Below are 19,043 nucleotides of genomic sequence, written 5' to 3'. Positions count from 1 at the left end.
TGTGACAACAGAGGCAGGATTAAGTTAGGGGAGGCCCAAAGGGAGAGTGTCTGAGGCTCACAGCTACGAGCATCTGGAATTTCAGGTGGCTCTGCCAGAGGTGTCAACAGAGGTTCACACTGGAACAGTAGGAGAAAGCAGAATAACCTGTGCTAGCCAGAAGAGACACATTGCCTGCCTTAAGCCAAAGGAATTGGTGGGAAGAGAATTCTTAGTTTTGTGAAGGGTTTCTCAAAGTAGTCTCACCATGTGCTGACCAGGGAGGAAAGAGGTGGCGAACTACCCCAATTTTAATCCCAAAACACAGAAAGCAGTATCTTACCCTTCTAATAATGTTGGGATCGTTGCACTTTGCCAGTTTCCCCGCAAAAAGCTGAACTCCAAAGCTTGCAAATACAAGCATTAATGTCAACAAAAGAATGGAGACCTGGAAAAAATTGGTGAGCCATCACATGTCTTGGTAAGAAATTCTACGTAGGCTTGATTTGAACAGTGACAGGGACATGACTTTTCAGATAACATGGTATGAAATCTGTGTTCTTTTCATGATATCGTCTTTTTCACCACAGGTCATTCAATTTAGCCTTGCTGGGATGTTAAGAGAAGAGAATTAACAACCGGTTTTGAATATTTAAGAATAGAAACATATGACTTTCATGTAAGAAAATGGGCTAAGGTGCTTTTAATATGACTTGGGTTTTTCTGGTTTTGAAATCGACACGTTAATGGAACAAAAGAAAAATGCTTGAATAATTATATTTTCCCCATTGTCTCCAAATGGATTCCTATCTATATCAGCAAAGCAGAAATGGTTTTGGTTTCTTGTGAGCAATGAGGGCAAACCAAAGTGCTGCACACAGAGGAGGTGAGATCATTTAGTCCTAAAAAGCAAGTCTGTGAATTGACTGGTGCTCCCTCTGCTGGACGGTGCTTTGGTCTCAGCAGAGAAAAATGGCAAAGGGTAAAAAACATGGACCCAAACCACTGGTCTGTGCTGGTTGAATAATCTAAATGTCTGCCTTAAATATACCAAAACCACAGAAACACCATCAGGAGAAAGGCACAAATAGATTTCTCTGCTAAATTCTATCATGGCTCCAAGATGCATACACATTAGCTGTCAGGTGATACCCTTTTTCCCTTCAGTTCCAGCTGTGTGAAAAACCACCATGTTATGGCTTTAGCACAAAGAAAATATGGGATTTCAAATACGTCTTTAGAAAAATATTAGCAACTCTGTGCCTATAGAAACATCACAACCTGTCTTTAAAAATACCCTTGAATCAACAGCAACTACTGCTGTTCTTTCCCCATAGGTATGTTTCTAGAAAGCAAGATATAAAATAAGCTTATGTAAATTAATTCGTGTTTTCCATGCATGAGCAGAACTCATCAATAATAAAAAGAATCCTTTGATCACTCCTTTGTAAGGCACAGATCCTTCTGTAATGATTGTGAGCAATGGGCTTCCTACTCATCGTTTTTCTGCAACCCTGGTCTTGGAAAACCCTAAATCAGGATCGTCTAACTATAAAGAATGTTTTTGCCCCATTTCCAAGTATTCATTACTGTATCCTGAGGCTACTTAAAGTGGGCTTTACCTGTATGTTAGTTTTTTTTTTTTTAAGTTATTTTATGTTAATGCTCCAAAGATCAGAGACAAGGTCTATGCTGTAAGAAACTGAGGACATACAAAATGAAATAATGAGTCCAAATGTGTTAACTGCTAATATTTGTGAGGTATTGCAAAGTATTGTAAGTATTGTGAAGGTGTTGCTGAACCTTATCTTTGATTTCTGGATAAGGAAACTAAAACCCAGAATAAAAATTAGGGTCATGAGTTAGGAATGGAAGTGTTAGCAAATAGGACCTCTTGGGCTCTTCCTTTCATCTTACTTTTACTAAAAATGTTCAGTTGAATTAGATATTCTGACAAGTCAGGGCATCCATCGGTAAAAGTTTCCAAATGTGTATTGTGTTTTCTTAGCATCTTTATAGTCCTCTGGCAATAAATAAGATTGGGGACTTACCCGTGGCAATCAAGACTCCCTGTACCCCCTTGTTAGCTTCATCACAGAGTGGGGCTGTATGAACCAGAAGCAGAGGGTAAGTGTAACATACCAAGAAAATTTCCTTGAAGCCACTGAAAAGTTCTCGAACAACTTTCCTCATCTGGGGCACCAGTTTGAATATTCGCAGAGGTCTCAGGCACCGCAGAACCATTAAAAGCTGAGCTCCAGATTCAGCAGGCACATTTTGAGGCATCCAACAAAGAAATATCAAGCTTACCTAGCAAGTGAAAAAAAAATCTCTAGAATTTATATAATTTATCCTTCACTATCTACACTTGTCTAAGAGCCAACTGCAGACAACTTTCCTTGAGAGATTCCAAATGGTCTATAGAACTAGGATTCACAAGCTATATATGCAATCTCTTAACTCTGAACCCAATCTAGACCTGCCAGTGGTGCCAAAGGAAAAGTCATCAGCTGTTTGCAGAAATGAAGTGGGAGTGCCCACATTGTGTGTATGTGTACCCCAGTGCATTCTCCTCCTTATTTTAACTTATACGCTGAGGCTCAGATTGAAATTCCTTTGATCAAGGATGCTCACCCTCATGCTTGACCTGATTCTCACTATTTTATTGACGATCTAATCTTACATGTTAACGGTCACAATTCTCCTTCTTAAGTTGGAAAAGACATTGATTTTATGCCTTCTTGGACATATAGAAAAAATGAAATTTCTTCAAGTCCCTTCCTATAGTTTCCCAATTTAGTTTAACTGAACAGTTGAATGGTCACCTTGTCTAGCCAGGTATTTTGTATATTGGAATTGAAAGACAGGTCCAACCACTCTCATGTTAGGTTGGTTTTTAGCAATGAGGAGCTCATCAATCAATTATGATGTAGGTTTTGTTTTTGTTTTTTAGTATGGGAGCCACAGGATTGTGAGGTGTGAATGAGATTTCTATCTTAGGCCTTATTAATGTATGTCGTACGTGGATAGGAATGTGGTTGATGTATGTGAAGCATATCCATGGAATTTCTTAATGCTTTTTATTTAGATTTTTTGTGCATGCCTTCATTTGCCTGTAGTAGACTACCTGTGACTCAGTAATGGCATCTAAACCTCTGATACTCACATATCTTTCTCTTGGACTGAGAAAGGCGGAGAGTTCACAAAACCACAGTGTCTCACATTTAGGAAAAACAGAGACTCACAAGATATATAAATATGTCCATGACTCCACCAAAGTCTCTGATGACAGCAGTTGGAGTGAAAAATAAGCCATCTGCCATAATCTTCAGATTAAGCTCGATGCTCATGAATATCACAAACACGTACTCGGCAATCTGAAATGGGCAAGAGGCAGTTGGGTCACCAAGAAGGGACAAACTGCAGCCCAGTGTTTTCTGCTGAGCTGTGGGCTGAGATTTGGCAGCCATACCTGCAAAGTTGGGGCGTGCATGACTCTTCGAAAGGGGGACTCAAACATCATGGAAATGCAGGAACAGATGGTTACGATGATCATGACCCAGTCCAGGTAAGTCACCAAGCCCAGCAAATCACTGCCAGAGACCAAACAAGATTGAGAAACGAAGGCTCCAGGGAAGGCCGTGCATGTCAGAGATGACCCTTCTGTGATTCTAGAAATGTGACTGGCATTTTTTTTAATCCCCAATTGTCTATTTCATAGCATGATATGGCAAGAAAATAAAGAGAATCTTTACATTTTTATGCAGCATAAAGCAGTACATGGAGATTTCAAATGTGCATGGAAAATGGACTTTGTAATGCTTACTAAAGTTGATGGTACTTTGTATTTTTCACAGCTCCTGTGACGGGATCTGTTTTAGATCTGGAAGAGAGAACAAACACAAAATTCTGCAACATAGCAAGCGTGTTATCACTTGGCAGCATGGGATTTATAAACATCTTATCTACCTAAAATCTCTTTTATATCCTCTATAAAATTACATTTCCAGGAACTGTGTGACTTTCAAAGGCAGAGAACATTAGGTGACAGAAAAATCCAAAGAGGTTGCGGCTGATGTTTGTGAAAGTAAAGTTTAAAATTTCTCAAAATCCTTGATTTTAGAATACATGACTCCATTCAACAATTTTTGACATGCATGTGACAAAATTCAGACTTCCATTTAAAAACACTCAGTTAAAGACCCTGCCCTAGCAGTTCAAGAATTTCCCTCAGAAAAGACCCCGAATAGCCAGGGGAGTTTTAAAAAAGAAAACCATATCTGGGGGCATCACAATGCCAGATTTCAGGTTGTACTACAAAGCTGTGGTCATCAAGACAGTGTGGTACTGGTACAAAACCAGACACATAGATCAATGGAACAGAATAGAGAACCCAGAAGTGACCCTGAACTTTATGGTCAACTAATATTCGATAAAGGAGGAAAGACTATCCATTGGAAGAAAGACAGTCTCTTCAATAAATGGTGCTGGGAAAATTGGACATCCACATGCAGAAGAATGAAACTAGACCACTCTCTTGCACCATACACAAAGATAAACTCAAATGGATGAAAGATCTAAATGTGAGACAAGATTCCATCAAAATCCGAGAGGAGAACACAGGCAACACCCTTTTTGAACTCGCCACAGTAACTTCTTGCAAGATACATCCACGAAGGTAAAAGAAACAAAAGCAAAAATGAACTATTGGGACTTCATCAAGATAAGAAGCTTCTGCACAGCAAAGGATACAGTCAACAAAACTAAAAGACAACCTACAGAATGGGAGAAGATATTTGCAAATGACATGTCAGATTAAGGGGTAGTTTCCAAGATCTATAAAGAACTTAGTAAACTCAACAGCAAGGAAACAAACAATCCAATCATGAAACGGGCAAAAGACATGAAGAGAAATCTCACAGAGGAAGACATGGACATGGCCAACACGCACATGAGAAAATGCTCTGCATCACTTGCCATCAGGGAAATACAAATCAAAACCACAATGAGATACCACCTCACACCAGTGAGAATGGGGAAGATTAACAAGGCAGGAAACAACAAATGTTGGAGAGGATGCGGAGAAAAGGGAACCCTCCTGCACTGTTGGTGGGAGTGTGAACTGGTGCAGCCACTCTGGAAAACTGTGTGGAGGTTCCTCAAAGAGTTAAAAATAGACCTGCCCTACGACCCAGCAATTGCACTGTTGGGGATTTACCCCAAAGATACAGATGCAATGAAATGCCGGGACACCTGCACCCCAATGTTTATAGCAGCAATGGCCACAGTAGCCAAACTGTGGAAGGAGCCTCGGTGTCCATCGAAAGATGAATGGATTAAGAAGATGTGGTTTATGTATACAATGGAATATTCCTCAGCCATTAGAAACGACAAATACCCACCATTTGCTTTGACGTGGATGGAACTGGAGGGTATTATGGTGAGTGAAATGAGTCAATCGGAGAAGGACAAACATATGGTCTCATTCATTTGGGGAATATAGATAGTAGTGAAAGGGAAATAAGGGAAGGGAGAAGAAATGTTTGGGAAATATCAGAAAGGGAGACAGAACATGAAGACTCCTAACTCTGGGAAACGAACTAGGGGTGTTGGAAGGGGAGGAGGGCGAGGGGGTTGGGGTGAATGGGTGACGGGCATTGAAGGGGGCACTTGACGGGATGAGCACTGGGTGTTATTCTGTATGTTGGCAAATTGAACACCAATAAAAAATAAATTTATTTAAAAAAAAAAAAGAATTTCCCTCATGATTATTCAGTTAAATTTCCAGAAATTAGATGGAGCTCTTTCCCCTGTGTTGAACCATGATCTTGAGTGATTTATATAGAATTTCTTGTCCTCCTGCCCACATTGTAAGTTTTGCTTTCAGGAAGCCGGTGCCCAAGCTTCAGTGAAGCCCCTGATGGTCTGGATGTGTGTGTGTTCCCAATTACAGTAAAGTCTTCCTCCATCCACATCAGCTGCAGAGCTGACAAAAGAAGGCTAAGTCCACACTAAATGAGGTGGAGAATTAGCAATTAGATGTTAGCATGGAGACAGCCAACAGGATAAATCCACATGAAACACTCACTTGGGGAATTGATCAAATAAACTCTAAACTACCTGCTTCTTTCTTTTACTTTGTGAAAACTCAGGAAGGTTTTTAATCATTAGGACTCAGGTGCCTTAAATTGGGAGGGTCTTTCCAGAACGGCTGAGAGAACACTAGACTGCCAGTCAGAGAGAGCCATGCACTAGTTGGGGTCTCTGAGCAGAGCCAGGCCCTTAACCTCTGCTAATTTAAATGTTCTCCTTTGTTGGGGGTTGAGAGCAGAGGGGGAGGACATACAAATGACACCAAATAGTTTGCCAGGTGTCCTCCAAACCTGAATATTACCATGCTATCGTAACAAAGTAGCATAGACCAAGGAGCTTAAACATCAGAAACATTTTCTCTGAGTCCTGGAGGGAGAAGTCCGAGATGAAGGTGTGGGCAGGGTTGGTTCCTTCTGGGGGCTGTGAAGGAAGGATCTATTCTAGGTCTCCCTCCTTGGTTTGTAGATGGCCGTCTTCTCCCTATGTCTTCACACTGTCTGCCCTCTATAGGTGTCTGTGTCCACATGTCCTCCTCTTCTTAGGACAGTAGTCCTAAGGATAGTAGTGGATTAGGGCACACCTCAATCACCTCATCTTAATTTAATTAACTCTTGAAAGAGGATATTTCCAAATAAAGTCACATTCTGAGGTACTAGGGGTTAAGGCTTCAACATAGGATTTTTTTTGGGCAGGGGGACACACATAGTTCAGTCCAAAACAGATAGTGATGATCATATGCTACTAATAACAGCATCGAGGAAGATCCAACTGCTTAGATGGAAAGCTTTCACACTTCCTCCAGGACTCTTAAGGTCTTCAGGATGTTTACTAAAGTTATGCAGCACAAAAACCCCATTTTATCCACTGGTTGCCTTCTAAAATTGACTTGGGTCATCACAAATGCTGCATCCTCCTGGTCGACCAGACTGCCTGCCTCTTACACATGTCTTCCACATGGGTAGGGAAGAGACACTGGCCAGTGGGTTTATTCTCATAATAGTAATGGAAGCACTAGTCAACTTTATTTTTATTTTCCATTATTCTAGAATAAACCAATTAGGGTATTTTAGCCACAAAGAAACTCAAGAAGATGTAGGCAATGACCTTCCCTATGTCATTCAGTCTATGCTTGGTTCAGTATTTCCAAAACAAAACGTGGAGTTAGTAACACTGACAGAAATGTATTTGGTGACTGTTAAAATGAGCACGTAAAGGTGGCTGGCTGTTCAGTGGTTCATAAACGTGAGTTTTATATAAATGTTAACGACTTGCAACCTTTGTTTGTTTTCCACCTGGTCGGCCACTCGGCAAAGAGGAGCAGCATGATTAATTAGCCCACGGTTTATTTTGTGACCCCATTAGGATTACATGCTCCTTCTCCCTCCTATGACAACCTCTCCTGCTGTTTGTACGACTCAGGCCAAACACCTGGCTGAAATGGAGTGTACTTACGCATTGAAGCGTGCCCGGACCACCACCCGGCAGAAGTTTCTGAACCTGTGCTCCCGTCCAACTATGAACAGTGGCTTGTCGAAGTATGGGTGATTCTCTCTCAGCTCCTCTTCCTGCACTTTCCTGGAAGTGGAAATTTATGTACAGTAATGCTGAGGGAAAGGCTGTCATTCCAGCACGAGGGCCCAGAAACTGTAGCACTCCGTACCTTTTCATTTCTGCTTGCTCCTTTTTTTCCTGGATCATCTTGATTTCACTGTCTTCTCTCTGTGCATTTCTGTATCTCACTGTATTGGAGTGCTAGAAATACAATAAAAGGAAGACTTTTTTGAAGGCCCAGAAAGATCATTTTTAAAAAAACTGAAGTTAATATCTTTATTTTAACATATATTTTAAATGGCCACATTCATCTTAGCAAGGGCATTTTTTTTCCTTGTATAGGGTATTTTTTTTTTTAATTTGTTGAGGACCTATTATGTGCCAGGCACTTTTGCAGTGCTGGGGATATGGCAAAAAAGCAAAAATAGAGGATGAAATCCCGCTCTTGTGGGGCTGACATCCTAGTCAGGAGAGACAGATAAAAATTCAATCATAATATGGGATGCTGTTAGAAGATATTCAGTGCTATGTTATCAACAAAGTGGATAGAGAGTGCTAGAAGGCTCCAAGTTTGAACAGACTGGTCACAGCAGGCCTCAATAAGAAGCTGTTATTTGAGCAAAGATGAGAAGGATCTGCAGGCCGCTAGGTATCTGCAGAAATGTGCTTTTCCATAGGAAGGGAAGTCCTCATGTGCAGGGAACAGCTGCGTGCACCTGGAACAGCCAAGATGCCCTGTGGGTGGAGTCAAGAGGGCAAGCACCAGTAGACATGGAGGCCAGAGGCATGGGAGGGGTCTGATGATGCACGACTCCGACTCTGGTTTTCACTCCATGGGACATGGACAGCTGTTGCTCAAATAACCTGATAGATATTATCAAGGATTCTTTTGATTTCATTATCTGTATCTTCTGTCATTGGAGTGAGACAGATGAAACTCTTTATTTTAGATTGCTTCTGTTATGGAGAAAAAGACATAAGGAGTGATTTCTTAGGAGATTAGCAGAGCCTCATCACCTTTTGCTATGGAGAAGATAGCACACCTCAATCACACATTTATTATATGTCTGTGTAATAAATAGAGTAAAAAAATCTTTGGGGGAGCCTGGGTGGCTCAGTCAGTTAAATATATGCCTTTGGCTCAGGTCATGATCCCACGGTCCTGGAATCGAGCCCTGCATTGGGCTCCCTGCTCGGCGAGGAGCCTGCTTCTCCCTCTTCCTCTACCTGCTGCTCCGGTTGACTGTGCTCTCTCTCTGTGTGTGTGTGTGTCAAATAATTAAAAAAAAAAGTCTTTGAAGAAGAACTAAGCCTCTGGAATTGAGACTATTCAGGTAAGGCCTTTTGTTGTGTATATTTAAACACATATTTTCAAAGCCATGTTCTAATTTGGTTCTTAAGTAGGCTATGTGCTCCTAGCCAATCACACTGAAGGAAAGTGCTTTGAACTAGTGTTGCCTCTCTGAATTTGCTTCTAGAAATTTTCTCCACACAACATGCCTGGCCCCCAGATTATACGTACTTAGGCCATATGTACTGATCACAATTCCACGTAGACCACGTGGTAGATCATATCAGACAGACCTCTGGCTTAAAAATCATGGCACTAACAGATGTGTGCACCAATGAGAACCCAGTAAAATGGGTAATGATGGTATCAGGTGTTCTCATCACCAACTTCTTCTGTTGTCAGTTGTGCCTGGAACACTTAGGATAGTTTACTCTAAGATAGCAGTTTCTACAGACTGAAAGCAGTTGGATTATTCTGGCAACTCCAGAAACTCTTAAGAAATATGAGGAAAAAGTAGTGAAAAAGACAAACAAAAACCCCAAAACCCTAAGGCTTGCTACTTTTCTTTTGCTAGGGCTCATTTCTCAAACGCCATCCTTGGCTCTGAACATTCGAGACTCTGTTTTCTTAATGAATTTAGCCAGACTTAACTGAAGACCTCTATTTTAATGAGGGTGTCACTAATGTTAATTATTTAATATGCACTTTGTAAGTCTCTTAGATACCTCAGCATGACACAGCTGCTGGTGAGTCTAACTCAGAGCCTAGACTTCTGCCTCCATGGGTTTCCCTGGGTTCTCAGGTGGCTTGTTTCTTCTCTTTGTTTGAGTCTATGGTCTAATACAGATGTGTGAACACTATCTTCTCAAACACTTCCTGCCTCCAAATCTACATCTTTGATTTCTTAACATCATTTTTGTTTTCTTTATAATGCAGAGCAAAACTGTCACAGCAATGGACACATGATGGAGAATAAGTAAAAAAACACTTCCAGAAATGATTATATATTTGTTTCCTTGCTTAGTCTTTGATCTCTTTTACTAACATCTAAGTTCCTGGAAGGCAGAGTTTTTGTCTTGTTTCCCTACTGCTCCTCATCACTTAGAACAGGGCCTGGAACATAATAAACACTTGGTAAATATTTTTTGAGTCAGTTAATAAATCAATGAATGACCTGGAGTCTAAAAGCAAAGAAATTCTTGGGAAATAGTATGCAGTCTTTGATGGAAAAATTCTTCTAGAAATAGGATTTTATTTCCTAGTATGTAAAGCCTTAAAGTTATCTAGATCTACTGGATCTAGATTCTAGAATATTTGGAAATTAATAAAGGCTTAAAGTTAATGATACAAATCAATTCTATAAAATGCTTTAAATATCTTGAACATCAATCAAAGGCAAATGACATATCACTTTTTTGTTGCTATCTTAATGAAGACATGTGCTTTGTGGAATATCTGGATTTTTGAAAGGTTAATGATCACTCTTCTGTACTGGCCATCTAATTTGCTTCCGGAGTTTCCTGATTCCCTCTGGTATAAAGTCTTATGGAGACAGGACAATGTTACAGAAGGACCCATGCTGTAGAATAGTCTAAGCAGCTATATAAATGCATTTTCATAATGTTTCCCAAATCCAAAGCATTGCTTAGAACTTACGTCTTGAGTCAGGGTTTCAAGAGATTTGCCCCTGCTGATCCTCTGGCTGTTGGATCCATGTCTCAGTGACCTAAAACAACCACAACCAACTGCTCATTACATCCAAGACCAAGTCTTTTTTTTTTTCCAAGACCAAATCTTAACTTTTAAGCAATGACCATTATAAGTCCAAAATAAAGTAACTTTTCTGATGCCGTCTCAAATGCTTATTATTTCTTTTCATAGTGAAAGCTTTCATGTATTCAAATGTCTTTGTTCTCACCTAACAAATTTCAGAATTTTCCTTTCTGATTTTAAAACAATTTGGTCATCACCAAGGAAGAAGTTTTTGAAAGAATTTTTGAATCTTTGACTCTGATTGTGAGTTTTGTTATCATTGCCATCAGCAAATAGAACAAAGTTCCTCACACACCCCTGTCTGCTAACTGGGGCTGTGCACGGAGAGCATTTCCTGTAAATCTCCTTTCCTTGGTTTCTCTGCAGCTTTGTCTCCTGGTGTATTTACCTGCGCTCCTGGCGGATATGATGCTGCACACTGAGAATTGACCTTTCCTTTGCTGGCTGCCCCTCAAATGATCCGCTCAGCATGCGCTGTCGAGTGCAAGCTCTAGGAAAAAAAAGGAGCCCGAGATAAATGCCTGATCGGTACACTTGGGATGAATAATACACAACTGCTCGTTATTCTTATTATTTTTAAGGAAACAGCAATGATAGGGCAAAACACAGCAAATGACACATAACCATAAAGGAAAATGGGCTTGAGGCTCTGTGTCAAGAACACTTACAAAGCAGAACTGTCACAGCTACGGGCAGTGCTGGAAAATAAACGGAAAGCTCCTGCCTGCCACGACTTGCTTGCCCCCACCCAAGGAGAGAGCTCCCATCAGGATTCTGCAAGCAGTAGGGCTAGCCTAACCCTAGGTAAGTATGATGTTCGTTTTGAATTTAGACGAGGAGGTTTCTAAGAACAGCCCTTTGGGGAAGGATTTGTCTACCCAGGCCTCTGGGATGATAGAGTATATGTTCCAAAGAGATTTTGCGGAACTCCAGGCAAATAGGAGAACATAAAACTAGGAGCAAAACGTGTAAAGAGAAGTAATTAAAGCTGAGATTAATAACTAGAGGAACCTCAGTCCGAAGCCTGTGGATTACAGGTAACCAGTTACCACTTTTTTTGCAACCACAAAACTCTGAAGACTTTTTAAAACGTGCCCACTTGAAACCATATGTGAGCTGCTATAGTTTCAGATTTGCTAATGAGGGAAGATAATTGGGTGACTCAACACCTGGGGTGTGAATGATTGGAAGAGAAAACAAAACTCCTCTTCCAGAAAGCTCTCTCCAACTGGAAATGACAGCAATTCCCTTGATGTAGTAGTCAAGTGGAAAGAAAATAATACAGAGGCCCAGAGATCTGTGTTCCACAGGCGACACTGTCACAGACTAGGTGAGGGGCCTTTGGGCTCAGTTTTCTTATTGGTAAAGTGAGGACAAGACCTTGATCTCAAGGAAAACTCACAGACTTAAAATGCAATGATTTTACAATATGCAAATCCTATGATGCTGTATTTGTTCAATGAATCAATGATTTGTTCAGAACACATGACTTCTGTCATTGCCTTAGATAGATCTTTCATACTTATGTTTCCTAAAACACATCTCTAGACTGGCTTTGAATTAGATTTCACTGTCTGTCTTGGAGTTAAGATCTTAAAAAAGAGATCCACATCTATTTAGCATACTTTGAAGCAGTTCTTATGATATCACCTGTATATTCAAGTAGTTAAAAATGCTTTTGATGCCAATGAAGATAATTACGGTACCTATGTAAATCATGCAAATTCAATGAATGTAAATGTATTACAGGAAGCAATCCCTCGTTCCCCAAATCACTCTTCTTAGTTTAATAAGCACCATGGATCATTTCGAGATGAAATCCAAAGTCAAAATTTTATGAAATACCAAGGATTCATGGCATGATATTATTTCCAGGACTAGAATGGCATCCCACAGGAAGACACATTTATAAGTTAGGCTGAGTTCACAAAGGTTTAGCACGATCATGTACGATGTATGTATATTAAGAATTGTTCTTTAGACCAAGGACTGCAAATCACGAAGCATCCGGAGAACATCTATTTGTGTGTGTGTGTGTGTTTAGGATTTTATTGATTTATTCATGAGAGACACACAGAGAGGCAGAGACATAGGCAGAGGGAGAAGCAGGCACCCCATGGGGAGCTTTATGCAAGACTTGACCTCAGGACCCCAGGCTCATGACTTGAGCCAAAGGCAGATGCTTAATCACTGAGCCAACCAGGCATCCTTGGAGAACACCTATTTGGAGAACAGTGTTATCCTGGCACAGATGGAGAGATCTCTGCCATTTGTGTAAACGTCAAGGCTTAACCTTTGGCCACTCTCTTAGTAACCTTTATTTTTTGTCACAAGACTCCCCCCAAAGTAGTTGAGCCCCTAGGCCTTACATACAAAACACATACAAATCAATTACAGTACATCTTTTTGAGCTGGCTGTCCCTGCTCTGTTTGAAATGGAAGAATATCACTGACTTTGAGCTGCCTGTGATAAAGGTCTGTTGGAAGTTGCCTGAGAGCTCATGCTGAGCATGCCCCACCATTCTTGCTGGGGAAGAGTCAGGACAGCATCTATGGATTGCAGAACCTCATGGATGTCCCAGCAGCCAAGTCATTTTAACACACCCACACCCACTGGGGTGGCTCTGCGGATCCTGTTGAGACTCCCTCCTCTGGCTGAACAGGGAAGGTCTCCAAGGTGGGTGGAGGCAGATCCACTATTGGTAAGACTCCACATCCTGTGGCATCTCTTCTAATCACCTCCACCATCAACATGGCTGAAGTGTGGTGAGAACGCAACCCTTTTTCCTCTTTGGCTCAAGATCAGCCCTTTCTTTCCCGTTGGGGTCTAGAAAATTCAGAACATAACAGTAAAAGGAGCTGGAGTTTCAGCTATATATGGGACATATGAATCTTTGTTCTCTGTATGAGAAGGCAGGGTGATAGGGTTTTTAGCTCTACCCTGCAATCAGAAAATGTGTTTAATCAGACTGAGATGGCCACTCCTATGTGCATAATATATAAAACCATTGGCTTTATTTTTTTAAAAGATTATTTATTTATTTATTCACGAGACACACAGAGAGAGGCAGAGACATCGGCAGAGGGAGAAGCAGACTCTGGCAGGAGCCTGATGCAGGACTCGATCCCAGGACCCTGGGATCAAGACCTGAGCCAAAGGCAGGCACTCAACCACTGAGCCACCTAGGCATCCCAAAAGCACTGGCTTTCATTTCCTTTTCCTATCACTTTCTCCTGTGGATATAACAGTGCTAGTAAAATTTCAAATCAGAGAATGATGAGAAAAAGTTAAATCATGTAACAAATGACTTCAGAGTTCTGCTCCAGCCAAGCATACATCTTAGTGGTCTTCAACTCCTTACTGAGGGGACCTGCCAGAGCCTGTGTTCTCTGAGCAGAGGCTGCTTACCCACCACCTCTTTCCGTGGAATTCCAAAGATACCCACATAACCTGAGCAAAGTGAAGTCAGGCAGATGTGGCCCCTTCCCTCAGTGCCATGAGGTCACCTTTGGCCTCAGGCTCGGTGTGATGTCTCTAAGCTCCTATGCCAGCCCCACACCCCAGTGCTGCTCTTATATCTGTTCTAGAACAATGGTCAACAACTATCTCCATCTTCATTTAGCAGCTCAACTCTTGCTGAGTCTCTTCTTAGACCAAATGCTCTGATATCTCACTCTTTCCTTTGAGTGTCCAATGGTTTTTGAAGTAGGAAATTCTCTAGGTATGTGCTAGAGTTTCTTAGCTGAAAACTAGGGGCAACATTCATCTAGCAAATTGCTAAATAAACATTTGGGTGAAGGCAATTTGCAGAGATTGGGGTGGGTGGGGGGCACATGAAGGGCAGCTCATTTGAAGGCTCCTGCAGGCTTTATTTCCCCTACTGAGGACAGTGGTGGATCTTACTAAAATTAAAACTCAAAATTCTCTTCTAGGCACTGTATCTATTATGGTTAATAACTAGCTATTTATCTATAATAGTTTTCACACAAAAACAACAGGTAATGGTATAAGAGAAACATCTTTTCTACAGATACATAAATCTGTCTGAAAAAACCTATGGGCAGGATACCTATGGCAGGATACCTGGGTGGTTGAGCGTCTGCCTTTGGCTCAGGGCATGATCCCGGGGTCCTGGGATTGAGTCCCGCATTGGGGTTCCTATGAGGAGCCTGCTTCTCCCTCAGCCTAGGTCTCTGCCTCTCTTTCTGTGTCTCTCATGAATAAATAAATAGAATCTTAAAAAAAAAAAAACCCTATGGGAAAAACCTAATTACATTATACAAAAGAACTATGAGTTTCCTTTGGATGAAGGCAGGAACTCAATGGAAGGACATAAATCTGGGGTGGGAGGGGGGATGCAGGGAGCAAGGGAAGGAAGCTGCAAAATACTTCTGCCCTGAGGATACCTGGACATGAAGCAGGTATAGAAAGAAGGCCACATTAGGACATTTCTGCATAAATAAAACAGCCTTATACAGAAGCCATTGTCACATTCTTTGATAACATAAAATATTTTGCTACTTTGGAAAATAACAGGCTTGGTAGAAAATTATTCACTTCAATCAGGCACAACTGGATTCCATGAAGAGGTCACATATTCTTTAATACAATGTGCCAACGCTCACATGAAAGTATGGTAAACATTTGCTTGCTTGCTTGCTTATTTATTTATTTTTAAAGATTTTATTTATTTATTCATGAGAGACACAGAGAGAGAGGCAGAGACACAGGCAGAGGGAGAAGCAAGCTCCATGCAGGGAGCCCGATGTGGAACTCGATCCCAGGTCTCCAGGATCACGCCCTGGGCCGAAGGTGGCACTAAACCACTGAGCCACCCAGGCTGCCCCTGCTCTATTATTTTTAAAAGGAAATATAATTTTATTATATACAAGTATATATTGTAATCCAAACTGTGAACTGTGAACTAGTATTTCCAACATGTATAACAGAATTACACACTTTGACACAAATGGGTTCGGAGAAGTAAAATAAAGTGAGAAATGAATATTCACCTACGTGAAAGCACAGACAAATGTTTTATGTCCCATGTTCCTACAGCATGGAGCCAAAGTTGTTCAATGCTTATGGCATTTTGTCATCATTGGTCACCCGCCTCATTAGACGGCAAGTTCTTTAGGCACCATGTAATTGCTCATCCTTGTGTTCCCAGGAAGTGCAGCTCCTGGCATACTCCCAGGTAGAGCGATGGCCAGGAGGAGTAGGTGCTAGGTGGAGAGGAAGAAGGAGACGGACAACATAGGAGGCTGAGGGAGGTATGGGGCTGGATCTGGAACTTGCTAGTCTCAAAGTTCAAACAGCACATTAGGTTAGTACTTTCATACCCAGCAGCATAGCTCAGATACAAAGTTCTGCCTTCAACTGGATGCCTAAGGTGAAGTCAGTTTGAGAACACACGAGGTTCAGAATCATGCAATTCCAACCTCAGCTTTTGCTTGGTTGTGGGACCTCCGTCAGGTGACGAGCATTCCCTGAGCCTCTGTGTCCCATATGTAAGATGGGTAACGATAGCACCTTTTCCACCAACTTCATAGGGAGTAGGGAAGATCAACTATGATTATGAATGTGCCAGTCTTTGGAAACACCGTTTACATTTTAGTTGCTATTATTTACTTTTCTATCTTGTCCCATACCATGGTTGGTAATAAAACATTCTACAGAGGGTGGAAGACAGAAGAGCAACTGTGACACAAGGTCATGTAGGAAGGTAAGTCTTCTCTGTTCTGAACCTGATCAACAGCGATATATGCCATGGACTACAGCTGCCATCTCTTAACCTGTCTCCATGTAGCCACTCTCAATAAACGTGGTACGTTATTATCCCCAGCAAAGTGATCTCTGAAATGAACTCCTGCAATGCTACCGTGTAGGTGTTTCTAAGATGGCCCCCAATGATCCTGCCTCCTGGTTTTCATGCTTTGGCATAACCCAAGAATGTGTGCAGGACTTAATGACGTGCTCTTAACAAATATAAGGTAAATAAATGGGATGGGATAGATCACAAAACAAATGCATTCCATCTTCCTCACTTGCTGGTTCCTCCGAAACAAGCTGCCATGTTGTCCCATGTCACAGTTGGTATTAAAACATTCTACAGAGGGTGGGGGACTCTCTGTGGAATGAAGAGATCCACTCTTTAAGGAATGACAAGGGTGGACTTCTGCTAACAGTGCACGAGGAAGGAATGGAAGCATTAATCTAACCGCTCACGGGGAGCTAAATCTTATTAAGACCAGGACAGTGATGTAGGTAGGGGGTTCCTCCCGAGTAAGTCAAAATGCCTGCAGCCCAGGGAGAGACCCAGCCAAGTCACACCCAGGTCCCCGACTGAGACTCTGAGATTAATCTGCATTGTTTCAATCACCAATCTTTGGAGTAACTTGTTACCGGGCAATTTAAGAGTGATGATAACTAATACCATTATCATTGCTGTCTTAAAATCTTCAACATCTTATTGCTCCTCAGAGAAAGATTAAGACTAGAAGCTCAGCACGGCATCAAAGTCCTGTAGGGTCCACCTCATCTTTCATCTTTAGGGTAAAAGACCAAAGAGGGTGACAGCACTCCCACTGTGTCACTCTCCTTGGTCTTTTGGTTCCTTATAGGTGTCTCTCTCCAAAGAGCTCCAGGAGAGCAGGGCTTGACTTACTCATTGCTCAATTATTACTTCACCTTGCACACAGTAGGTGCTCAATAAATTTTGTGAAACCAGTAAACCTTGAAATTTTGTGAAGATCAAATATTTTATTTTTTAAAAAATATTTTATTTATTTATTCATGACAGACACAGAGTGAGAGAGAGGCAGAGACACAGGCAGAGGGAGAAGCAGGCTCCACGCAGGGAGCCCGACGTGGGACTTGATCCTGGGACTCCAGGATCACATCCTGGGCTGAAAGCAACGCTAAGCCACTGAATCACCGGGGCTGCCCAAGATCAAATATTTTAATGTCTCTTTTGATCACTTAAGGCTTATGAAGTGCGGAAATAGCATGTGTTCAAAATATGCTTTTTAAAAATTAAAACATTTTAAAAGATTTTATTTATTTATTCATGAGAGACACAGAGATAGGCAGAGACACAGGCAGCGGGAGAAGAAGCAGGCTCCCTGCAGGGAGCCTGATGTGGGACTGGATCCTAGGATCCTGGGATCAGGACCTGAGTCAAAGGCAGACTCTCAACCACTGAGCCATCCAGGTGCCCCTGAAATATGTTTTTTAAAGGGGACGTTGATCTTAATTTTATCTCCAGTTAGAACACTATGCTATGCCACTCAAAAAGTGGGCTGCACACCTATAGGAGATGAGACAGTAATAAAAAATCACACATTGCTTCTTGCAAATCGAAAATGTACAAATCTTTATCTATATACTATGTTAAGCTATAAAGGGAAACCTGCAAGTCGATATGAAGCAGAGCTGAATTCATTTAAATTTCTTAAATGGGGGATCTGACCTGTCACTTGGAAGGAACATGGTCTTTATATATGGTGCCTTATAGGAATCTACTACTGCGCTGAAATAGTAAGTAAGGAATTTGAGGCTTTTACTAATATACCAATAAGAAGTGAGGTGTACATTTCATGAAAGTTACTCAGTGACAGACCTAGTCAGAAGGAAGAGTATTTGGATATTCAATGTTATATTTTGCCACTTGAAATTTTTTTTATTAGAATGTAGATGCTTTTTGATCTCACCTGAAGACGAATACATTTGCAGGACGAAAACATTAAAACATTCATTTATTTGCTGCCTAGAGAAAAAGTGAAGCTGCTAATATTGAAAACACACACTATGAACTTCAGGCACAGTCTGGCTTTTCTTAGGGGCCAGACCAGAGAGTCCTGATGTTAAGGTTTTAACAATGTCTTTTCCATATCTCTTGTTAATGGCAAGTACTAGAAGGCCAGTTTTTTTAGAAACTCCACCTAGTGGTTTAGTAGAGAAAATTGCTCTGCCTGCTTGTCTTCTTGAACTGAGAGACACAAGGCTTCAAGTGTCTGGTGAAAAATAATGAAGTCTTTTGTCTTGTCTGAGTGAGGAAATTCTCCATTATGCAGGCATATGTAATCCCTTTATTCCTGCTCCCTGGAGGGGAATTACAGTGAGGCACTTTCCTTTTCCCAGTTGGGGTTAATGTTATGCCCTCTCTACCTTTGAAAGTAAAACAAGACTAGGACCCCTGATGATGATTCAAATGTGGGAATATTCTTCAGCAAACACACATTCCCAGTTGCAAAAATATTACCCCTGGTTTCTTGCCAAGCCTTTGAAAAAAACATATGAAAGATTGATTCTTTTTTTTTCTTCTCCTTCTCTCTGCATTGCCTTTGTGCTGTG

The 19,043-nt window shown here is 41.3% G+C and overlaps 1 protein-coding gene across 6 annotated transcripts in view; it reads right to left on the bottom strand.

Moving 5' to 3' along the window:
* Positions 1–19,043, bottom strand: part of NALCN (sodium leak channel, non-selective) — a 318,959-nt gene that overhangs the window by 37,336 nt on the left and 262,580 nt on the right. For all 6 annotated transcript variants that reach the window (XM_077855055.1, XM_077855051.1, XM_077855050.1 and 3 more), the window contains 9 exons: positions 11,076–11,177; positions 10,571–10,640; positions 7,733–7,824; positions 7,525–7,647; positions 3,806–3,862; positions 3,452–3,572; positions 3,225–3,356; positions 2,122–2,289; positions 323–427 (listed from right to left, as the gene is read on the bottom strand). In XM_077855055.1, the coding sequence (XP_077711181.1) occupies positions 323–427; positions 2,122–2,289; positions 3,225–3,356; positions 3,452–3,572; positions 3,806–3,862; positions 7,525–7,647; positions 7,733–7,824; positions 10,571–10,640; positions 11,076–11,177 (970 nt within the window). The remainder of the gene's footprint in view (positions 1–322; positions 428–2,121; positions 2,290–3,224; positions 3,357–3,451; positions 3,573–3,805; positions 3,863–7,524; positions 7,648–7,732; positions 7,825–10,570; positions 10,641–11,075; positions 11,178–19,043) is intronic.

Source organism: Canis aureus, chromosome 17 (genome assembly GCF_053574225.1).
Source record: "Canis aureus isolate CA01 chromosome 17, VMU_Caureus_v.1.0, whole genome shotgun sequence".
In the NCBI taxonomy this organism is placed as follows: Eukaryota; Metazoa; Chordata; class Mammalia; order Carnivora; family Canidae; genus Canis; species Canis aureus.
This window is presented reverse-complemented; position numbering and strand designations above follow the sequence as displayed.